This window comes from Castor canadensis, chromosome 3, assembly GCF_047511655.1.
Source record: "Castor canadensis chromosome 3, mCasCan1.hap1v2, whole genome shotgun sequence".
In the NCBI taxonomy this organism is placed as follows: domain Eukaryota; kingdom Metazoa; phylum Chordata; class Mammalia; order Rodentia; family Castoridae; genus Castor; species Castor canadensis.
In genome coordinates this window covers 156,334,718-156,348,985 of record NC_133388.1, presented here as the reverse complement: position 1 = coordinate 156,348,985, position 14,268 = coordinate 156,334,718, and the positions used below count along the sequence as shown (strand labels likewise).

At 36.7% G+C, this 14,268-nt stretch overlaps 1 protein-coding gene across 2 annotated transcripts in view; it reads right to left on the bottom strand.

The window, feature by feature from the left end:
- The window catches only part of Ints8 (integrator complex subunit 8), a 53,104-nt gene that overhangs the window by 9,426 nt on the left and 29,410 nt on the right, over positions 1 to 14,268 (bottom strand). For both annotated transcript variants that reach the window (XM_074068860.1, XM_020178234.2), the window contains exons 15-20: positions 13,655 to 13,856; positions 8,978 to 9,099; positions 3,093 to 3,277; positions 2,571 to 2,604; positions 1,625 to 1,681; positions 1,458 to 1,519 (exon numbers count right to left, since the gene is read on the bottom strand). In XM_074068860.1, the coding sequence (XP_073924961.1) occupies positions 1,458 to 1,519; positions 1,625 to 1,681; positions 2,571 to 2,604; positions 3,093 to 3,277; positions 8,978 to 9,099; positions 13,655 to 13,856 (662 nt within the window). The remainder of the gene's footprint in view (positions 1 to 1,457; positions 1,520 to 1,624; positions 1,682 to 2,570; positions 2,605 to 3,092; positions 3,278 to 8,977; positions 9,100 to 13,654; positions 13,857 to 14,268) is intronic.

Sequence of the window (14,268 nt, the reverse complement as noted above, 5' to 3'; positions counted from 1 at the left end):
CAAACTTTTTATCACATTTTCTTTTTGCTAGCTCAATTTATATTATAGCATTGTCTTCACAAAGATAATAGTTAATCCTAATACGATGTACTACATATATAGGCATTCTTCTAAACATTTAGCTTAGAGAACAACTTATTTAATGCTCACAATTCTGAGGTAAATGCTATTCTTACGTTCATTTTAGAGATAAGGAACCTGATACAAAGCCAAGTTTCCCAAGGTTATACATTTAGTAAGAGGGGTCGTATGGTATGGTTCAGAGACTTGACAATAAATCATTCTTTTGTTTCATTTATAAATACAAACTAGAAACCAAGCAATAGTCTAAACTTAAGCTACAGAGTTGACAAAGAAGCAACAAATATAATCACTGATGTCACCAAGAAGGCAAACCTGGAGGTTGGGAGCATAGCTCAGTGGTAGAGCATGCAAAGCCCTGGGTTCAATCCTTGGACTGCTAGCAAATATATCAAATTTTATATAAAAACTGGAAGCACAATATGCTGGAATCTACAGTCAGAATGCTATGGAACATGCATACTTGAACCATAAAAAATGGTACAGCTTTGGGAAACAAGCCTTAGTAAGATGAGGGCAGAGTCACTTATCCACCTGGCTCTCTAATCTCTAACTGAGATGCAAGTAAATAATTTACTCTCACTGTACAGTCTGTTTGGCTACATAGACTTTCTTTCTCAAAGATGCCACTAACAGCAATAAAATGAGGCTGGGACCTGCCATTCCAGCACAAAGAAGACTCGAAGGGAGGACAGGGAGGAAAAGAAACTTCTGGCAGGAAACAAATGAACTTGTCTCTATGACCAGTTGGTATGCACAGAAAGACAAATATGTTAATAGTTTGTAAATTTTTCCCTCTCCCCTAAAAAAATTGCCTCTTCATCTTATTGGGATTCTCAAGTGATAAAAAGTAAGAGGGAAGTAATTAAAAAATTTCTTACAGCAAGTAAAAGGGGTTGGGAGACTATGATAAACATAGTGCTAGAAGAGGCCTACAAGGAATTATGAAACAAACCATTGTCAAATGTACAGTTGATTTTCCAATTGTACACAGTAACAATCTGACCCACTTGACCTTCTGTTCTATCTGGGGTGATATGCCTTAGATCCTACTTAAGAGCTGTGGCTTATCCATATATATATATATTTTTTTAATTTGAGACTGAGTCTCATTATGTAGCTCAGGTTGCTCTCAAACTCACTATATACCTTCAAAAATCACAATCCTCCTGCCTCAGCTTCCCAAGTGCTAGGATTACAGGCATGTACTACCATGCCTGCCCTTACTCATTTTTAGTAAGATAATTACTATAATAAACACCAAGTTGTTTGTAGAATTCTAAAAGATTTTTGTTCTTTAAATTATCGAAGGGTATCTACACCAATCAGGATGATTTCCAAGCAGCTAATTTAATAAAGGTTATACTACTACTTACTTCGGAATGGAAGATGGCCAAATAGAAATGTGTTCAGCTGTGATATCATTTACAATATCCTCCTTTAAAAAAATAGGAAAGAAAAACAGGGCTATTTATTTTTAATCAGTGTGATTTTAAAAGAAAATTCTTTCAAATATTTTTAAACGAAATTACAAAATACTGACCCGAACATTGTGAAGTTTCACAAAGAGTGATAAAATAATAGTCAAAACCAATGGTTCCTATGAGAAAGAAAGTAGACTCTAAATAGTGTGTGTATATACACATATACATATATATACATTTTAAATATTTTTCCTGTCAATCTCAGAAATACCAATTATTTTCTTTTAAAATACCTTTACCTTTTTGGAATTTAGCATCTGTTTTAGTTTGCAGCACACTAAAAATCAACTTTATTTTTAATCTCATGAAAATATAAAACCCATGGCACAAAATTTACATAAAAATTACCATATTTGGGATTAGGGGCGTGGCTCAACTAGTAGAGTGCTGCCTAGCAAGTGCAAGACCCTGAGTTCAAGCCTCAGTACTGCCAAAAAATAAAAATAAAAACTAAAAGAAATTACCAAATTCAGATGTCTGGCTTATGACTGGAGCTATCTCCAGGCTCAACTCCTTATATGACTTTCTTTTAGGCAATTCTGGGGATCAAACCTAGGGCATTAAGCATGGTAGGCAAATACTTTACTGCTGAGCTACATCCTTTGCCTTCCTCATAGGACTTGACCTCTTTCTAACCAGAACTTCTAGCCACCTCCAAAGAGTTGACTTTTTATTCCTTAAAATAACATTTAAAGGATAAAACCTAAGCTATAACCATTATGTAAATATGGTATTAATCCTGTCAAGCAAAAATTAAAGCCTGGCTTTACACATCTAGCTGTATTAAGGAGACATCTTTATAATTTTAAAAATACCTGTTATATTTACTACAATATGGTAAATACAAAATAAATTTCTCCATTCAGATGATCCCATCCCTCATTAAAGATCAGTATAGATAGGCACATTAGCAGATCACTTTAATAATCTAATCAGCATTTGAAACTCAGTATTTTTAGTCATTCTACAAAAATCAATAATAGTAATTAGATCAATAAAACTTACCCGTAATTTTTTGATAAAAGAAAGCAGTTCACTCCTACAAAAAAAATTTTTTAATATATACATTTACTGTCAGATATTAAAAAATAGACAAAGAACGCAAATTATATGTAAAGATGTCTTTCTAATTCTGCATGTATGAAAAGGAGTATAATATTCTATTGTCATAATAACCTAGTCATTTCTTCCATTTCAATCATATGTGAATTCCTCACTACTAAATTTTTTTTAATTCATGCTGATTAAACTGTTGACACAGTCCTTTTTTTTTTTTTTTTTTTTTTTTTTGGTGGTACTGGGGCTTGAACTCAGGGCCTCACACTTGTTAGGCAGGTACTCTTACATGTGAGCCACTCTGCCAGCCCTGACAGTCTTCTTAAACAGCAGTTACTTCCTCAGGTGGCCATGCAGACAGGTTTGACAGATATACAGAATAAAGGTAAATGTTGTTGAAATAGTACAGGTAGTAACAATAACAAATGAAAGCTCAAAAACTATCACTGATAGAAACGTACCAATACATACCGATACATTATGCCTAATGTAGATTCCCTCTGCTTTATTAAACTAACTCTGCCATCATTTCCTCGCTTGTGCTGACTGGACACACTACAGATCTGAACAACAACTTCCCAAAGGTCTTTAGCAGTTCGTCTACTTTCTTTAGGGCCCGGAAGTTCTTTGCATGTGGCTGCTAAAAGCTGTCCAAGCTATTACATGAAAAACAAACAGAGAATACATGAGAGAGAATCTGTTAAATTATGTATCATAGTCCTATTATTAGGGCATACTGGAAGAAAGACAAATAACTGCCCATACATATCAAGTATTTATTTTACATGGTGCATTCAATACAGCTCTGAGGAATTTAGGGCTCATTGTCTAGTCACAGATCTGAAATCTGTTTGAGAAAGAAAATTCTCTGGTTCTACCACATAAACATCATTGTTCCTGAACAATGATAATCTAATGAAAACAAAAACGGGTCTAACGAGATAAAAAAAGTGAGAATGCAGCCAGGTGAGGTGATGCATGCCTGCAATTCCAGTACTTGGGAGGCAGAGGCAGGATACCAAGTTCAAAACCAGCCAGAGCTACATATTGAGACACTGCCTCAAAAAAAAAAAAAAAAAAAAAAGAATGCAAATAGGTGTATGATTAAGGAAAAAAATGCTCAATATAAATTGTATAATCTCACTAAAAAATGTTTGTGATGTTAATTGTTGTGAAAACCTAGAGGTAACATTAAAACAGTCCTCAGACTGCACATATATGCACTGCCTTCAAACTTTTTTTTTTTGCAACTAGGATTTGAACTCACGGTTTTGTACTTGCTAGACAGGTGCTCTGCTGCTTCAACCATGCCTCCAGCTCTTTTCGCTCTGGTTATTTGGAGACAGTCTCCCTTTTTGCCTAGGCTGACCTAGATATGACCCTCCTATTTACACTTTCCACTGTCACTCAGATGACAGATGTGCATCACCACACCCAGCTTTGTTTTCCCTGTTGAAATGGGGTCTCAACTTTCTTTTTGCCTGGGGTGGCCTGGAACCACAATCCTCTGGATCTTAGCCTCCAGAGTAGCTAGGATTACAGGCGTGAGTCTCTGGCACTGGCTGTCTATAATCACTTTTACAGTAAACAAGACAGTAAAAAATTAAAAGTTGGCAGGGCAAAAGAATGAAATTTAGAGCAACATTTCTTTTTTTCTGGTGCTGGGGAGCAAACCCAGGGCCTCAACTATTAAACTACACTATACAACCCTCAGCCCTCAGAGCAACCTTACCTTTAAGAAACATGGAAGCAAGCGAGGATGAAGCTATTGTTAACATGAGGCAGAATTAAGAAAGGATAGTCTATAGAAAATGATTGATATGATTAAAGGCAATCTTAAAAATACAAGATGCAGGAAGAACCCCTGGACAAGGAGTAGAAGGGCTGAAAGCAAAAGGCAGGGAAAGGTAGGCCCAAATTATAGAGGGAAAAAAAAAAATCCAGACCTAAATCAAATTTAGAATTTCTTTCTCTGAAATTTCAAAGCAAGAGAGGGCCTCTCTATCCTTGCTCTTATTAAATTTTATCAAGGCTTGTTTAGAGGGTACAGTAATTTCAAATTTATCAGGAAACCCCACTTCCCACCAAACTGGACCTAGAAAGTATTCTAAGGGGGTTCCCACTGCTTAAGGTGGCTTTTTAATTTTTTTGGGTGGGGGGGTGGTACTAGGGCTTGAATTCAGGGCCTATACCTTGACCCACTCCACCAGCCCTTTTTTGTGATAGGGTTTTCAAGATAGGGTCTTTTAAACTACCAGGGCTAGCTTTGAATGTGATCCTCCTGATTTCTGCTTCCTGAGTAGCTAGGATTACAGGTGTGAGCCACCAGTGCCTGGCTTAAGGTGGCTTTTTTAAGAAACAGGCATGATTACGACAAAGATGAAAATTGCTGTTTTCCTACACTTTTTTATTATGAAAATTTTCAATAGAAAAATCAAATTAGTTCAATAAATACCTGACACACTGTGAGTACTCTGCCATATTGCTTTCTAGGCAAGTGCTCTACCACTAGAGCCACTCCTCCAGTCCTTTCTTTTTTTTTTTCTTTTTGGTGGTACTGGGGTTTGAACTCAGGGCCTCACACTTGCTAGGCAGGTGCTGCCATATTGCTTTCTGTATCCATCTTTGTATGTTGTTTTATTAAACCATTAAGCTACAGACACAGTAAATACTTCAGAAAATACCTACTAAGGATAAGGACATTTTCCTACACACATAATTCCATAATCACACCTAAGAAAATTAGCAAGAATATCATACTTTCTAAAACTAGTAAAAAATTGCCAAAACCCCACCTTGCCTACGTGAATGACTGTCCAGCACCTACAGTCCAGAATGACTTTTCATTCTGAATACCCACTGAACGTATTCTTCAACATTGTTCCTCATTGTTTTCAGGGATTGTATTTGTAGTTGAAGGTCAATACATTTACTAAGTACATTTAATTAAATGTAAGAACTAGCCAGATGTGGTAGAAGAAACCTGTAATCCTAACACTTGGAAGGGTAAGGAGGAAGACTGCAAGTTCAAGGCCAGCCTGGGGTACAAAGCAAGGCCCTGTCTCAAAAGAAGAAGAAGAAGAAAAAAAAAACAAGAACTTTCACTAGTCTTAGACTCAAAAAGTCAACTGAATTCCATAAACCTTTAAACACGTGTACTAGGCAACATACAGAGCACAAGAATATAAAAATTAACTGCCTTCAAGAGTCCACCACTTCATAGGGAAGACAGGTGAACAAATAATTTATTATATGGTATAAACACAACAGCAACAACTGTCATCACTATGACAATATGAGGACCAGTAGAAAAGCACAAATGTAGCAAAAGGAAAAAATGATTTTCTCATTTAGGAAACAGGCAAAATTGGGAAAAGACATACCAGCCAAAAGAACAGATAGCATGTGCAAGCACAGCAGCATGAGAAAACTACAGTGAACACCGTGGTGCTGCCAGCAGAGAGATGGCATGACAGGTGTTGGGGGAGGGGACTGATGCACCTGTAGGAGTAGCACTCAAACCTTAAAAGGCCTTGTAGGTCATATTAAAAACTTGGGTTATCGTACACTATCACTACTATCACACTAACAACTCCTCTTCCTCCTCACTAGACTTTCATAACCCAAGTTTCTATAAATCCTGTGCACTTTCCATTTTACTACAAGGCCTCCCATTCTTTTTTTTGTTTGTTTTTGGTGGTACTTAGGTTTGAACTCGGGGTTTCATGCTTGCACTCTACCATTTGAGCCACTGTACCAGCCAAGGCCTCCCATTCTGATCCAAGAGGCAGACTAAAAAGTTCTGTGTTATTTCAAGATTATTATTTTGGGCTGGAGATGTGGCTTAAGTGATAAAGCCTGCATAGCAAGCCTGAGAACTTGAATACAAACCCCACGACCACCAAAAAAAAAAAAAAAAAATTTGTATTTTAGTCACAAGCTTAAGGCTTTCCCTTTCCTTTTGGTGACGATATAACATACATTTCATTAAGTAAGAAAATATTTATGTAACAGATCAGAAGGCCAGGCATGGGAGTGCATGCCTACAATCCCAACACTTAGGAGGCTGAGGTAGCATCATAAGTGTGAAGCTAACTTGAGCTACATTTTGAAACCCTGCCTCAAAACCAAAAAAAAAAAAAAAAAAAAAAAAACACAAAGAGAAAGGAAAAGAAAGGAAATAAAAGAAGAATAGAAGAAGAGAAGAAAAAATGATATTGCAAATCATCTATTACTCTACTGGTCAGTATCTTCCCAGATTTTCCCAAAATACATGGATAGGTAGATTTCATAATATATTAGAAACTGCTCCTAACTGTATTTCTTTTTCTTTCTCTTCTCCCTCCCACCTTCTCCTTCCTTCCTTCCTTCTTTCTTTCTTTGTAAGTTGTGGTACTAGGGACAGAACCAAGGGTCTTGCAACAAGCACTCTGTAACTTGAGCTATGCACCCAACCTATAAATTGTATTATTTTCAAAGTATAATCTCTTACTCTATCTTCTTTTTTTCTTCTGGAAGTGGGAGTGGTACTGGGGTTTGAACTAAGGGCCTCACACTTGCTACGCAGGTGCTGTACCACTTGAGCCACTCCACCAGCCCAATGTCTCACTCTAGACTTCTGATTCCTTTTTCTCTGACATTATCAAGAGAATAAGGGGCAATTATGGAAGGAGGCACACAAAACCCAAACCACCAGGTGACTGGATGAGATGTCTCAGTAACTACTCTTAAATAAAATCACTACACATCCTTACATCTTTGGGCCAGATCAGGAAACTGCAGGAAGTAGTGAGATAAAAAATTAAGCAACCTACACACAACTTCCTGTGTCCTTACACATCACAGGCCCTCAAATGTGTGCGCTATCTCTCCTGGTTTAGAGTTCCACAGAATTCACTGCTCGGAGAAGCAAACAGAGGAGCTACTGCACTGTCCCAACACTGAGCAGCAAGCTACAGTTCTAAGTGGAAATGACAACCTCGGAACAAAAAGGCATTCTCATCTAGAAACTATTAAGGCCTAAGAAGAGTCTGTTGAGCATAATCAGGTAAATACCCTAGGTACTGGGAACTCATATGCCAGAAAGTTCGCTAAAGAGATAAATATGAATGTCAGAAATTGCAAAGAAAAGGATAATTCAGGTATAACAAATTTTATGCACTGTAAAGAGGAAAAGGAGAAAAACAACTAGAGAAATCAAATCTTCAAACGGTTAAAGTCAAATGAACTCCATTTTTAAAAGGGCACCCACCAAATATGAGGGAAGAAACAGATAACCAAAGACAAATATAAAAAAGCAGTACAGTCTTTAACTTACAAGACCTCCCAAATGAGTACAGATTTAAAGGGCGACATATTTAAAGACAAGCTGGGAACAGATAAAGGTGAATAACAAAAAATAACAGGAGCGACAAAAAAAGAACCAGGAAATTCAAAGACAAAATGCACAAAAAAGGTGTGTGCGTTTCATTTTTCAACTACAAGACCAGAAAGGGAGAAAAGCCTTAGAATTAGCCTACTAATTCAGAGAATATATATAATACTAACAGATAAAAGATTTTAAAAACCTCCAATGAGTCTTTAGTTTTGATGTTTTCTACACTTAGAAAATTATTCTAAGTTGCAGAGATAGATGTTATCAAGAAGACTAAACTTACTACCAATTTACTGAGTGTATTATTTATGTATGTATTTATTTAGGTGGTTCAGGGGTTTGAACTCAGGGCCTCACGTTTGCTAGGCAGGCATTTTAACACTTGAGCCACTCCACCAGCCTGTGAATGTATTATTTAATACTGGTGTAATTCATAATAGAAAACTTGTTATTAGTTTATTAACAAACGTATTATAGAGTCCAGCATGCCAAACATAAAGAAGTAAATAGGTTCTAACAGAAGTTAAAGTGTTCAAATGAAAAATGAATAAAAGTGCTCCCTGGTTTCCACCAGCTCTAAAGTTTGATCTTAGCATACAAAACAAAAAAAGTTAATTAACCTCTCGCTACCTTATGACTGTAACAGATGTTACCCGTTAACCACCTAACTTGTGTTTGCATAAACTTGAGTTATATGGTATTAGAAAGAAATATTAGAAGGGATGAAGTCAAGTCCCTACATTATCAAAAACTATGGTTTTTTTTTTTTTTTTTTTGTATTGGGAATTGAACCCAGGGTTTCTCATATAAGCTAAGTAAGTGCTCTACCACTATGCTACATCCCAAGCCCAAACTATGCAAACAAGCATTTCTCATATCTTAACACTGTATCACACAAATTAGATAAGTTCCCAAAGTACTGTAACAGCAGTGAAACAATACCATTCTAATAATCACTTTATTTAGATTAAACATTGATTACCTTTACATATGGATTACTCTGAAGCAGAAATGCAGGAACTTGCAGTGTAAGATATTCATTCTCTCTCCAGTTTAACATAAAAGCAACACACTCCTCAGCTACAACCTGGCGAAGAGGAATATCTAAAAAGCAAAGGAAACAGTTGGAGTTTAACATCATAACATGAAAATTGAGAACAATACATCTGTTCAGATTTCAATTCAACCAAAAAAATAGCTACATATGGAAAATAGAAAAATGAGTATTTTGTGTTTTTCCGTAGGAAGTTTAACATTTCTCAACAATAAATGGCCACAGCTCCCATTGTTAATCAGGAAAACTACTTATCCCAGAGGGATAAATACTCTACTGTGGAAGACTAAGAGTTGATAAATGTCCTCCAGAAACTTATAATTCAAATGAGCTAATACTATACAAATAAAGCAAGTACAAAATGGTATGGTATAAACTATTAGCCTATTTATAACAAAGAAATAGGTAAACTAGATAAAATTATATTAAAATTTGTTAATATAGTTATTCTTTTAATTTTTTCTGATTCAAATGTAATACTCATCAGTGATTTACTCATTCAAAATATTTACTGTATCAGAAAATGTATTAAATAAAAAAATAGTAAGAAAAAACCACTTAAGCCTGTTTTAAATATTATTTCTTTTGGAATAAATTAGGTTCAGGTTTTTTATTGTCCTTCAGGAAACAGAAGCCGCAACGCATCCTAAGTAGCAATGCAAAGACCTTACACAGAGACTGATGCCTTTAAGCAACTTTTCTAGCATACTTAGACTGCACAGTACCTTTGGCTATTTGTACCTCTCTTTATTCCAAAAAAACCATTTAAGGTGACAAAAAGATGCAAAGAAACCCAGCAAAACAAAATAAAAATGTCATTTGCATCATCTCTTAAAGACAGAATGAAGATGAAAGTGAAATTTATACCCCAAATGCATGCATATTATTTTGCCCAAGAGAGACCGTGGCACCAAGGCTTCTGTTACTCACTAGCCGGCCCCTTTCCACTAGTAATACTGGCTCATTACAGGAAAAGATACCTAAAGGAGAATTAGAAGTTAGGGAGTGGGGCTCTGATTTAACCTAAAAGGAGTAATCTGGAGGTTAAATTTCCCTTGAAACATTGGCAATAGTTATCAATTAAAAGTAGTGCACTGGGGCTGATGGCATGGCTCAAGTGGTAGAGGGCCTGTCTAGCAAGCACAAGGCCCTGAGCTCAAAAAGTGCAAAGTTATATGCATTAACAGGTAAAGTATGCCTAATATTCAATTTATCTGAAGCTGATAAGCATAACAAGGGAACGTGTCTGAATAGAAAGCTACTCAACTACAAAAAAATTAAAAGTTGTGGCTCTCTGCTAGAAGACATAACTAGTCTTAGGATAGTTTCTTGCTACTGTTTCTACTGTAACCAAAAGACTGTTAGGATCTCTCTTCCTGTGCCTGATAATAAAGCCAGTTCAACCCCTATAAAAGAATCCTTCTCTTTCTGTGTTTCATAGACAGCACCCATCTAACTTGTGGAAAATTAACTTTACACTAAAAGACCATCTTCCATAAAAAAAGGAGAAAAGAGAAGGTAGCAAATGACATGCCCTCCCCCCCCAATCTTTACCCATGCCTACCAACACCAACTCTTAGACTGGCACTGACACAGCTATTACAGGATCAGAGCCAGAACACTAAGTAACTTTGTCCATCACTGAGGTTTACTCAAAGTTAAAGATAGGAACTATACCTGTGAGAAAAAATCATTTTCTTATTCTGCCTCCAAAAAACATTTGAGACAATACAATCTTTTCTTCTATTTACTCATTTATTTTGTTGTTTGTTTTATTTTGTTTTTGAGCTCACTATGTAGCTCAGGCTGGCCTCCAACTCTCGATCCTCCTGCTTCAAGCTCCCGAGTGCTGGGATTGTAATCTCTGTAGGTTTGTGCCACCACACCCAGTTTAAACATTATTAATAGTACAAGCTATAGGGACAAGATGCTGAACAATCAATAAGCTAAGAGTTTACATAAGTTATTTACAGAGTTATGAGCACCTTACAGAAAAGAAAAAAATTAAAAAGTGATGTGACCTCTGATGTTAGGTCAAAAATGCAGTACAGGGGCTGGAGCAGTAGCTCAAATGGTACAGCACTTTCTAGCATGTGAAATGCCCTGGGTTTGATCCCTAAAACCAGGGGGAAAAAAAAAAAGAAGTAGTGCAAACTATAATCATTTAAAGGCATTCCCACCCATTTCAAAGAGTAAAAGCACAGGCTTAGAAGTTGGAGTGACAGACTGAAATCACACTTCTGTGTCTTTGTGACTTTGGACAATTCTTTAACCTCTCTACACCTGAGATAGTTGATTTACAAAATGCAGATAATGAAATAGCATCTATGTCATAGCTGTCATGAAGACTAAATAAGCTGCATACATAAAGCTCTTAGAATAGTATCTGACATGTAGTTAGCACTAACAAATGTTAAGTTTTTAACATTCTTTTCGCTTTTGGCCTTGGACTTCTGATCCTCCTGAGGAACTCTGCCTCAGTCTCCAGAGTGCTGGGATTACACGCATGCACAATCAAGTCTGGCTCATTTGCTGGAATTTTAAAAAATCATCTATGCAAAACCAGCCCTTCACCTTTAAAAAGTATGTATGTACACAGCAGCATGTGCTCATCAGCATTTAGTGCCAATGTGTTATTATATCAATTCTAATAAAGACATTATGGTATCAAAGAGCATGATGCATTACAGTCCAGAGGTATCTACCTACAGGGCTAAAAAAAGATTTATGATTACACATCCCTGTTGGAAATTAGAATGTAATAATTATTTTTAAGACCCCAGAAGGCCAGCAGTAGTTAATATTGGGCATACTGTTAACATCTTTCTTTAAAAATTAATTTTATTGTTTATTGTACTACATGTGTATGGTATACCTTAATTCCTATCAATACATTTCAAATACATGAATAAACTGCTTTAACAACATATATGATTCAGATGACAGTTTACATGATATACTCACGGTTTTTTTGGTTTTGATTTGTTTTTCAGCACTGGGGTTTGAACTCAGGGCCTTGAACTCAGGCTGCTAGACAGGCCTGATCATGCTCCTCTTACCTATACCTCCTGAGTAGCTGGCACTACAAATTATGCGACACCACACCTGGCTTTTTTTACTTTTTTTCCTGGGCTAGTTTCAAAGTATGATCCGCCCGATCTCTACTTCCCAAATAGGTGAGATTACATGTGTGAGCTATAGCACACAGCTATGCACCTATTTTCTTTCTTCTTTTTTTTTGGTGGGAATGGGGTTTGAACTCTACTGCTTGAGTCACACCTCTAGATCATTTGCTCTGGTTATTTTGGAGATGGAGTCTCACAAACTTTTTGCCCAGGCTGGCCTCAAACCAAAATTCTCCCAATCTCAACCTCCCAAGTAGCCAGGATTACAAGTGTGAGCCACCAGAGCCCAGCTGCAGCCATTTCATAGTAACACATTTACCACTGGACTCTGCTCCTACAATAGACACAAGTAAATTTCTACCCACTCCCCTCCCCGCAGCAATCACTTTGAGGACATTTTATGGTAACAGTGAAAAAAATAAACCTTCAAACTGTACACCTAAGGACATTCTGAATGTCTTAACAGAATACATTTAAATTGCAATATAAGCCAGGCGTGGAGGTAAATGCCTGTAAGTCCCATCAGGAGACTAAGGTAGGGCTATCACTTGAGCCCAAGAGATGAGGCTAGGCTGGGCAACATAGCAAGACTGTATTTAGGGGGAGAAAAAAAAAAAAAAAAAAAAGAGCAAGAGCTGGGTTCTGGTGGCTCACAGCTGTAATCCAAGCTACCTAGGAGGCTAAGATCAGGAGGATCTTGGTTCAAGGCCAGTCTGGGCAAACAGTTCGTGGGAACCTGTTCCCAACATAATGAGAACAAAATGGACTGGAGATGTACTTTTTTGGAGTGCTTGCTTTCCAAGTGGGACTCACTGAGTTCAAACTCCAGTCTCAACAACAACAAAAAAAGCACAAAAGAGACAGGAGAAAGAAAGAAAAAGAAAAATATATAGTTTCTATAGTGAGTTGAACAGATTCACAATTCATGGCCACCTGGAATGTCAAAATGTGGCCTTATTTGGAAACAGGGTCTCTGCAAATGTTATTAATTGAAATGAGGTCATAATGGTTTAGGACAGAGAATAAATCCAATCACTGGTGTCCTTAGAAGAAGAAAAGAACTAAACAAGAGAGAATGCCTGATAAAGACAAAGGAGTGATGAAGCTACAAGTTAATAATACCTAAGATTGACAGGAGCCACCAGAAGCTAGGAGGAGACAAGGAAAAATTGTTCCCTGGACTCTTCAGAGGGAGCACCCTGATACCCCCTATTTCAGACAATCAGCCTCCAGAACTGTGAAACAAATTTCAATGGTTTTAAAGCCACCCAGTTTGTAGCACTTTGTTATGGAAATCGGAGGAAATAAACAGTCTCCTCCATTTTCCCAGTATTCTCAAGTCAACTCCAAATCCAAATTTTATGTCAGGAGAGAAGTAACAGAAGTAACTTTTTTATAGATGGTAAAAAAGTCAAATAAATTTTTTTAAAGATTTTTTTTCACCACAATCACTTGAGTACTGAATTTGGCTTTGTCTTACCAGGAAGCCTCATTTCAAGATACCCTCGCACCCTACTAATCAGGTCAGAAGGAGGTCTCTCTCCTGATTGCCCCATTCCAGCTTCATGTGTATGAATATCCAAAAGCAACATCTCATTCAGCATAACCTGACGAAGTTTTGGAGAAAACTCTGTTACCAACTCCAAACAAGCAGCAAACAGCTGTTTAGCATGGGGAAAGTCCTGTAAAGAAAATAAGAGAACAGCCTAGAATCAAAAAACGTGTGCCTTCATGAGTACAGAGCAGAGAGTGATTAAGTTAAATGCTAACACTGCTTATCTCAGAGAGTAAAGCTATATTATCTTTATATTGTTGACTTATTCCAATAAATACTTAATTCTTTTGTAGCGAAAAAACCATAATCAATAAAAAATACCTGTGATAATACTAAACAAGTTTTACATACATTAATAAAATAATGAACACTTCTATATTATACAGGTGTAAAATTCTACAATAAGCACCCTTCTCCACTTAAGATATTAAAATTAGACTTCAGATCCATAAACAAGATTCACTCCCACAATCTTTTTTCTGTTGTTGCTAGGGTTTTTTGTTTTTTTTGAGATGGGGTTTCACCCAGGCTGGCCTCAA